Source organism: Lotus japonicus, chromosome 4 (assembly GCF_012489685.1).
Source record: "Lotus japonicus ecotype B-129 chromosome 4, LjGifu_v1.2".
NCBI lineage: Eukaryota > Viridiplantae > Streptophyta > Magnoliopsida > Fabales > Fabaceae > Lotus > Lotus japonicus.
Genome location: NC_080044.1, coordinates 143929 through 154459, shown reverse-complemented (window position 1 = coordinate 154459; position 10531 = coordinate 143929). Strand labels below are relative to the sequence as shown.

Below are 10531 nucleotides of genomic sequence, written 5' to 3'. Positions count from 1 at the left end.
TTGTTTATCCATCCAAACTGTAAAACTAAAATTCTTCCGTTTTTCCCAAAAACAAGTCCACAAACATTCTCCAAGATTGTAATTATAATTATAACCTTTCTAACTGAACTTCAAAGAAGCTAGTTAAAGCAATAGATCATTTAATATTATCACAAACAAAAAATAAGCACTACTAGCTTCCCACCCCACTTATGTGGAGAAATAATGTATTAACATGTATAAAAAAATTGACCTCAGTCGAGGTAGAAGAGAGTCACAATCTTCCGCAAGTTTTTAGCTTCTTGACAAGTTTCCATGAGCAACCTACTATCATGGAAAGCAAAGCAAATGACTTGCTGCACTTTCGAAATGATATCCATATTACATAGCCTGCATTAGAAACAACCAAGAAAAATAATAATGATGCTATAATAACATAGCTTGCTGAAAAATGAAATTACAAGCTGATCACAGTTGCAACCAATACCAAGCTTATTCATCCAACTTATAGTAGCCTACAAACTAGTCATGTACTAGAACTTCACTAAATGTGACAGAATAATCAGAAAACAATGTTTTTTTTTTCAAACAACATAAATTGTTTTGAGGCATTCAGAATTCAGTGATGCTTTGTGCCATCAGCTCTCTAAACTGGTACTATACCCATATTGTATAATAAGTGCTACTCATTTGAACATGGTCTTTCCTTTTTTTGACACACTCTTCAAATACACTCTTCACAATTGGTTTATTTTCTAAAATGTCAACAACACATTCTTTAAAATGAGATCAATTAACAAGGCAAGTGTGTTGATATCCTAAACAATAATCATAACCGGTTTATTGCAGAATGCATTGCTAGCATTTTTTTGACTAAAGTAATTAGATGATTCTTCTTTCAATTTGATTTCTTTTTTTAAAGAATAAAATTAAAATGAATACCAATGATATTTGCCCAGACTTTATACTCGCAAGTCCCTAACGTACTTCGCAGTCATAGACTCATTGACCATTCAGAAAAAATTAGTAGGACAGAGATGGTCTTGCATGCGAGTCGATGAGGGGTTAGTGAGTGTAAAGCTTGTGCTAGTATTGTTAGTCCAAAATATGAAAGCAAACAAGAAAAGGCTAGTAGTATAAACCTGCTGGCTTCTATTAGAGGTAGATGATCGTTGTAGGGCTTCTCTATTACCTTCTTCACCTGCACATTGAACAAAACCACTGAAATCACAACCAAGGATCACAAAACTGGACCACAATACAAGGAGTCTTGTGCACTGCGCCTGGATCCATAAGTTGGGAAACTTATCTTCCAACCTCTGATGCATGGGTACGGCCAAATTGGCCGCGTACCCGTACCGGGTACGTACCCGGTACGCATACGCGCCGGGTACGCATACGGTACGTACCCGTTACAAAAAAAAAAAAATTTCTGGCTCAAAACGACATCGTTTTGGCCTAACGACATCGTTTTGGCCTTAAAAAAAAAAAAAGAAACAGAACCCTAAATCGCGTGAAAAGAAGGAAGGGCAGCAAAAGAACACAAGAAACACGATAGAAGGAGGAAACCCACGCCACCGCAGGTACTCTCCTCCGCCGTGCTCTCCTCCGCCGTGCTCTTCTCCGACGCCGGCCACCGCAGGTACGTTGGAAACGGTTGTTGCATCTTCATGACCATTGACCAGACCTTGTTTCCCTTTGTTCTTACTGTCTAATGTCTATTACTGTTTTTTAAGAGTGTGCTTAGACTATAGCCTAAAAGTGTGCTTATAAATATGTTTGTGCTGGATTTGTTTCAAACTTACCGCTGTACATGGTCCAGTGACTTGAAATGTTATAAATTTGATTCGCACTCTCTTTGTTTTGTTGTGTCACATTTATATCTAACTATTGCTTTCAGGGTATTGTTTGGCTTGTTTATGTTCATCTCTATTGGTATTTGGATATAATGATGGAAATTACTCTTCCTTCTTTTAAGCAACTCTACCCTGCACTCTTCCTTTTTTTTTGCATAATTTATTTATATTTAAATATTATGTATAAAAAAATATACATATATCTAACGTACCCGTACCCCTATTTTTTCAAAAATCGCGTACCGCGTACCCAATACCGTACCCGTACCCGTGCAACACAGCTTCCAACTCAGGGAAGGTAAGAATTTCAATCAGTATAAAGATTTCAGTCTTCTTTTACACTACCACACAGTCCATGTTATTTGGATCATGGTACGTCATTTTAAAAAACAATAAGAGGTGGACTTCTTTTGAACAACACACACATCCATTCTAGATAAGAGGAGTGAGAAGAAAGAGAAGTTATCCTCACAATAAGCCAATAAAAGAAAAATACAGGGATTGAGATGTAGCAGTAGCAGAACATGGTTAACCAAGAAACATCAAACATACATGAGCAGAAAACCAAAGGGAAGCTAGAAAAATAACCCCACCCTAAATGAAGTCACTTGAAATTAAGGAAACTAAATATTTAATTGATTTAATTGATTCTTACTTTGATATGTGATGTTAAAATATATATATATATATATATAGATACAAGGGAAGGACTGAAGATCATCCTAAATCACTACGATATGATCCTATAATATTAATATGCAGGAAATCAGATAAAATCAATTCATATATTATTAGATTACTCATAATCTTACATGTAGTCTCAAGTCTCAACACTACCTGTTCTGGGAATGAACATTGAAGATAGGGATAGTACCTAGAGAGTGGAGAATTATGCTAAAGAGGGAATGAGAATGGGAGAGAGAATGCTGAATTTCATGTGTGATTTCATAAAATGAGCCAAAGTCCCTTATAATTGGTAACTACCTCCTATTTATAGAGTTTGGGTACTACCTATTGGGCCAATTGGGCCTCCGAAGCTGAGGCCCAACTTAAGGTCAGGCTCTCGCCTCGGGGCGGGCTACACACTGGGCGTTGCCCCTCTAGGGGCTCGCCCAGTCCACTAGTCCACAAGACACCGAGCTCGAAATATGAGAGCTAAGTGTGTCTTTTAAATGCCTTTACATGTACCCTATAGTACACTGAGATCTAAGCTGCCAACATGGCTTGAGAAAAAATAAGTAAACTACGTTGCCAACATGGCGTAAGCAAAAAGAAACAAGCATTTTTTATCTTGGCGAACAACCCAAACCGGCAAGTCCACAAGTCCACAAGTCCACAAGCGGCGAGAACGACCACTCCGTACTGGCGATTGGTTGGAGTAGGTGAGCGATCGTTCGCCGGCGAGAAAGGTGGCAGGCATTGATCATGTACTGATCACCCAAGTGTTGGCTGGCAATGTCCCTGGCGAGTGGCTAAACTTTAATGCTGGTATTACTTGTCAGGCGATGGCGTTTAGTTTCCATGGTGGCGAGGCCTTTCGCGCTTCCTCTTATTTTAAAAACCTTTCAAATCCCTACCTGCTCCACGTGATGCGTCAGTTACATCTGTTTTCCTCTTCTCCGGAACCGTCACTTCACTTTTCATAACTGTCCCATCGTGCGCAGTAACTCCCCATTACACGCGACCCATTTCCCAAAAACCATCATGACTTCCAACCTTCCACACGCGCCCAACACGCGTCACCCTTCCAGCTTCCCCCCTTTTCCTATAAAAACCCTTCTTCCCTACAATCATCCCTTTCCGAGACCTCTCTTCACTTCCCTAATCGTTTACCAAACTCCCTCTGCCAACTTCCGTTCCGGAGCCGTCGCTTATCACCCTTTCCGCTACCCACTCTTCACATCCTTCTCCGGTGAGTCCTACTGCCCTTATCTCTGCATCATATATATACTCATCTTTTCCTTTTTCCCATTTCACTGTCTAAAATGGCTTCAAACCCTAACTCCCCTAATCACCCCTCCTCTAACTCCCCTAACCACCCCTCTTCCTCTTCCGGGAGCGACCCTGACTCCACCGCAGCCGGCGGCCTCCGCTTAGAGGTCCCGGAGATCCCTCCTTACCGATTAAAAACCTTCGCCACTCTGCCCCTTCCAGTCCAAAGAGCCCCCACCCACGAGGCTATAGACCAACCTTCCATTTTCCAGGATAATGATCTCACCGTGCAATTCGTGAGCACCCTGGGTGGTTTGTCTGACGATGATGAGTTTAACGCCAAACTCAGGATTTGGACCTGCAGTTCTGCGGACCGCCCCTGGCTTCATAAGCTCAACGGCGACGTAAAGAGATCCCACTTTTTCTTTGCATACGAATACATGTTTGGTGAGCTTGGAGTCAGGCTTCCTTTTTCGCCCTTTGTCCAAACCGTCCTCCGCGACATCAACGCGGCTCCCTGTCAACTTCACCCCAACGCCTGGGCCTTCATCCGGTGCTTTGAAATTTTATGCGCCGCGGTTGGCACCACCCCATCTCCCACCAGCTTCTTCTACCTCTACGATGTTGACTCCAAGTCCATCAAAAATAGAGGATGGATCTCCTTAAAGGCCCGAGCCGGCCGGAAGTGTTTGTATCCCCATAAAAGCAACGCGAAGTCCTCCTTTGCCCGGAGGTACTTTCGTGTGGCGATTCACCCCGCCTATCCAGAGGCATTCACCCTCAGGGACGGGACTGCCCTTTTTCCTCTTTACTGGACGGAGAAGCCCAACGGGATCACCGATCCTTCAGAGGAATCTTTGTCTGCCAACGACAAAGCCTTCCTGAATCTCCTTGCTCCCCTTCCCATCCTTGACTGCTCAACAGTCCTTGAGGGCGCTCGCCTCTCAAGGACTTCTAAATACTTAGGTCATTCATAGCTTACTTTTATCATCTATTTTCTGTCTTATCTCTTATGTTGCTACTGAAACATCAAACATACATGAGCAGAAAACCAAAGGGAAGCTAGAAAAATAACCCCACCCTAAATGAAGTCACTTGAAATTAAGGAAACTAAATATTTAATTGATTTAATTGATTCTTACTTTGATATGTGATGTTAAAATATATATATATATATATATAGATACAAGGGAAGGACTGAAGATCATCCTAAATCACTACGATATGATCCTATAATATTAATATGCAGGAAATCAGATAAAATCAATTCATATATTATTAGATTACTCATAATCTTACATGTAGTCTCAAGTCTCAACACTACCCATCAAGCTAAGGCTTATCTGTCAAACGCATCAAACTAGATACACAAGTATGCTATCATCAGTCCTAAAAAAATTGGTGAAAATATCTGCCAGCCAATTATGTGCCTATGCATTTCATTTTTTTTATAAAATTAATAATAACAGAGTGTAGTGTAAAATTCAGGCTTGTCATTCCCGGATAGTGGAGCATAGCAGCCGACCCAAAAAATCGTATAGCGGGATAGCCGCTACACTGAAGAAGAAGGAGGAGGAAGAAGGCTGGACGATGCCGGAGAAGTCAATGGAAGGGGCCAGAAGGTGGTCCAAACTGCGGACGTACATGAGTAAGGGAGGAGAAAGGTTGAAGGGGGCAAGCACAAAACGAAAGTTTGGTCTTTTAGGCGCCTCATTGGTATTATAAGAACCAAAAAACAAGAAATACCCCCAACTAATAGAACTGAAAAATAAAAAATAGTAAAATACACACAACTAATAGCCCCAACATTCTAATTCCAAGGGCATTCTTGACTTTTAGGAACCTTCTATTTCATTTAGAAGAAAAGAACCCTAATCCCTGTGGCTGCGACGACCACAACCGTAAAACGCTCCGCGACGGAAAGCTCTGCAGCGGCAAAAGGCCAATCCGCTGCGCAGTAGCGCATTGAACCACTATAGTGCGCGATTGACAAGCCTGGTAAAATTATAGTGAGAATATAGAAACATTTGGAGCAATTTGCAATTGGAGAGTAATAAATATTTACAATTTGATAATCTTGATCTTTAAATCATTACATAAGTAGTATGATATATTTATAGTTTTACCTTTGTATATTCAAATTTAAATATTTTTACCATTTTGATAATATGCACCTTGAAGGTTAAGGTATAAAAAAACATTTATCACACATCATAGCTCCATTACTAGGAATTATCTATATGCTTCATGGATTTACACCTAAGGGCACACACTAACCAAACACATTATTAATTAATTATTTAATAATGGTAGTCTTGGATAATAAAAAACTAGAGATGAAAGAAAGAAACTCCCCTTCTAATAGATATATAGATTAAGCCCCTTTTTGGAAGAGTTTATTTGAGTTTATCTTATAGCATAAGTGGTTATGCAAGAGAGAACTTACGTAAACAGCTTATGACCAACCTATAAACTCTTTTGAGCTTATTTTCATAAACTACTCAAATCAGCTTATGAATAAGCGTTTATACCTACCTATAACCTAATCTAAGCTTATTTCGATAAGCTTCTCAAATTAGCTTAAACATAAGCGCTTATGTGATAAGCTCTTATTGCCATAAGTGCCGAATAAATTTATTTACCCAAACACGTCCTAAAATTACGTCATACCTTCACTGAAGATAAACATAACACAGACAAGGAGATAGAAGGAGAGATGTTCAGCAAATAAACCTACCATACCGCAAAGCAGATTACAAATGATAACTTTGAAAAAGGGTATAAACACTTCAAATTCAAGCTTTAGAGAAAGTGAATACAAATTTAAAGTTCAAACTTAACCCTTACTTTGGATAATAGCTCTTGGCTCTCAGGAGGCTGTTTGCTTAAACTTTGAGGTAATATAACTGTAAGAAAATCTGGTTTCTCTGCCCTTAAAGCACCTCGGATAACAGCAGCATTAGTCCCAGATGCTCCAGATGTATATATGTGGTTTTTCTACAAACAAAATTTTAGAACAAATGCATATCAAGTTATGACTTACGAGACACCCAGCTACAGGAGTTGTTAATAGTATCTTGCGTTTTACGAGCAAGCATAAGATACTCGAGTGAAATCACAGCATCTTACAGTTATAACCATAGCATAGCTCAGAATCTCAATTAGTTCCTGGTGCATGAATCCCATGTTACGCGTTCCAAAAAAGCCAATAGCTCTAGGTCCTTGTTGTTGAATGGCCAATAACTCCTGTAAAAGATCAATTCAAAATATTATGCAATTTAGACAACTGAGGTTGCTTAAAGCTTTCAGGTTGCAACGAAAATAAGATAAGATTATGAAAGTTTGTCAGTTGTGTCAAAATGCAATGTCGAAGTAAAAAACTAATGCCTTGAACTTTTAAATAAAGTAACACGTGCAATTAGGAAAAAAGAAAAGCTAGCCATGACCAATGTTGTGAAAATCTAGATTCTACATAGGATCAGGGAGGAGGTGCAAGATCATAAATCGTAAAATCGAAAATCGGATCATAAGCTTCTGCCATGGATTTAAATTTTAAAACCTACTTAAACCCTAACCCCAATATAAGTCATAATCTAAATCCATAACCGTAAGTGTACAAGAACATGAAAATAAAAGACAAAAGATGAAAAGAAAACAATCCAAGTGTCCAATCAGAGTGACCAAAAACAGAGTGCAGTGGTAGAAACCGAAACGGAGTGTGAGAGTTATTGAATCGAGATTCGAATCGTGAATCGAAATTCGAATCGTGAATCGAAAGACCTATTTCTGATTCGTGAATCGAATCTTTTTATGTATCTTAAGATACATGATACCAAAAAAATCAAGCTATTAATTGAAACATAAGCTGATACCAAGCCATAAATCACAATAAGAAGAAAATTAGTGGTTGCTTGCACAAAGTTTAACTATTCAGCCCCTGCAAAAAAACATCAATAAGATGATAAAAAACAATTTTCTTCCCTACTTCCTAACTTTGATCCTAGTAGACAAAGTAGGGTTTGATTTTTCTAAGAATGTGACATTGGTCTTCTGGAGGAATACTAGCCGACTATTTCTGACTTTTTTGTAAAAACTTTAAAAAATTAGCCCAAAGAGCACAAAAAACCTAAACAGTTCACTGACCAGACCCGACCTGACTGAAGTGCAACATGCACACAATTTTGAATCGTACAATTCAAAAGCGAATCGTGAATTGTAAGATTCAGCTTTGAATCAGGGATACAGAATGAGATTCAGGTCCATTTTAGATTCAAACTGCCATACGTATCGCTGCATAAAAAATTAGTATCGTATAGAGATACGTATCGTAATATCATAAGATACATTCACTGTATCAGGAGTGAATTATATATAGACAATTAGGCGGCGGTGGAACTTTTGGGCTTTTTCTATCGGGTATATTTTAATAATTCACTGCTTTAAATTCTTCTCAATTGACCCCTTCAATTTTGGAAACTTTCAAAACGCTTCAATTTCAAAAAACATACCAATTTCAGTTCAGGTTCTAATTCGGGTCAAGACTCTCAACGGAAACCCACGAATTAGCAGAATTGTGCGTGTTAGACAGCTTCTACAATTCCACAACTAACACCTACGATTCCAGCCGACTCCACAAGAACGGGATCACGCAACCGACTCAGCATGGCACAATGTCGCAGAAGTCTAAAGTCGTGGGATTTCACGATTAGGCGCTAGATTTTGCTAACGTTGGTTATGACTGCATGATGGTTTTGATGATTTAAATTCAACCCACCATCAATGTAAAAACTTGTTTATACAATCATTCAATCATGTGTTATCAACCATTAAAGAAGTTTACTATCACAACCGCAACCTATAAACTCAAAATTTTTAGATAATGATGTCAATCTTTACAGCGTCAGTTGATCGAATTAGAACTCCGGCTTTTATTAGTCTTAAGATTACGAGTTCAGTGTGTGTAAAACTTATGCAGCAAAATGGTTACAAACCTGCAGATAATCAACATCAGGAACTGGCTTGTATTCTGCTACCCTAATTGCCCCTGGTCCTTCCACAAGAGATTGGGCCTGAGTGGGAATTTGTGTGCCACGCTGTTCATCGGAACCAAATAAGCCTAAGCCATTCTCCAATTCGTAATCCGGAGTGTGTCTATCTTGGTCTCTTTTCATATGTCCATAAAGCCACTATAACAGTACATAAAAAACAGAGTCCCTGGTAGTAAAAATTAGTGAAAAAACAAGTGCCCACAAGATACTAGAGTCGTGAAGCAAGATCAAGCAGATATGACTAGAAAAGTTGCATAAACCAATAAAATAATTATAATTCCAGAAATTTATCAAATATCAATTGAAGTAGAAAATTCATTTAGTAGTGCAAATCAGAATCAGAAGAGAATACAAGGTAGCATTTAGCGTGTTTGAAAGAGATACCGTCCGTCTTGGGAAGAATGGTTTGGATGCGGTCTTGTTCCAGTAACCGCCGAGGCGTCTGTGCTGCTGAGACAGAGACACGGAGAAGGCATTGAAATTAGGGTTTGCTGCTGGTTTGGAAGAAGAATGTGGCGGAGGAGGAGAAAGATAAGAGGAACTAGTGATGATGGTATTGTTGTAACTCAAAGTTACACACGGACTTGCACTCATTCCTTCTTCCTTTTCCTCGATTTCCCCTCAACTCAACCTTTCTCTTTTCTCACCTCTCTTCTTTTCTTTTCTTTTCTTAATTTAATATTCTAGATAATTCTCTACGTCTAATCGAATCGAATCCTAGATAAAACGCTACACCTTTTCCTTCTCAGAGCAACTCCAACCCTTGGTTCCTTATCTGGTTTCTTAACACACTATTCAGCACTATTCTGCACTATTCCTGTGGGCCCGTACTGCCACATCAGACTTAAGAAACTCCTAAGGAACTGAACCAGATTTTGCTCCAACCCATGGTTTCTTAAATTACTATTTGAAGGGTCCCACCCGTGTCCCACCATACAACATAAATTAATAATATTTATTTTCACACAATTTAGATTTAAAATTTAATACTAAATCAATTAATAAAAATAATTTAATTAAAATTAATACGAATTTAATTTAAATTCCAACGGCTATATTCCACAACGGCTATATTCCCCAACGGCTATATTCCCCAACGACTATATTCCCCAACGGCTATATTCTCCAACGGCTATATTCCACAACGGCTATATTCCCCAACGGCTATATTCCACAACGGCTATATTCCCCAACGGCTATATTCCCCAACGGCTATATAGAACACATAAGTAGAAACGCAGTACACATTAAGAAAAATTCGAATACTGAAATTACAACACTGATGCAATACACATAAGTAGAAATGCTAAAATTACAACACTGATGCAATACACATAAGTAGAAATGCTAAAATTACAACACTAATGCAGAATCAATAAGTAGAAATGCTAAAATCACAACATTGGCACACGCTAAGAAAGACAACAACAAGAATTAAGACATTCCTAGTTCTTTCATGGCGAATTCAACTAGGCGCTGATGCGTTGCTAACTGCACCTCGTTCATTTGTGATGTGTCCTCCATAAGGATATCTTTGTATTCCTTCAATAACCGCGCCTTTTGAAGTTTGTTTTTTTCCTTTTTCACCTCCAGTTCTTCAGTCTTGAGCTTCTCAAAACTCGCAAGGAATCCCAGTTTAGCTTTCCCGATGGCTATCATCTCGGAGTTAGGAACATAATCGAGATCACTTGAAGCTGTGTCTCCTACTTTGGCCTT

The 10531-nt window shown here is 38.9% G+C and overlaps 1 protein-coding gene across 1 annotated transcript; it reads right to left on the bottom strand.

Moving 5' to 3' along the window:
* LOC130711284 (uncharacterized) lies at positions 1-9508 on the bottom strand. Its single transcript, XM_057560834.1, has 6 exons — positions 9200-9508; positions 8759-8953; positions 6897-7013; positions 6615-6764; positions 1122-1180; positions 1-369 (listed from the first exon to the last, which is right to left on the bottom strand). Exons 1-6 carry the CDS (start codon positions 9407-9409, stop codon positions 234-236), a joined length of 867 nt encoding a protein of 288 aa, XP_057416817.1. The 5' UTR covers positions 9410-9508; the 3' UTR covers positions 1-233.
* Between the last annotated feature and the right edge of the window lie 1023 nt (positions 9509-10531).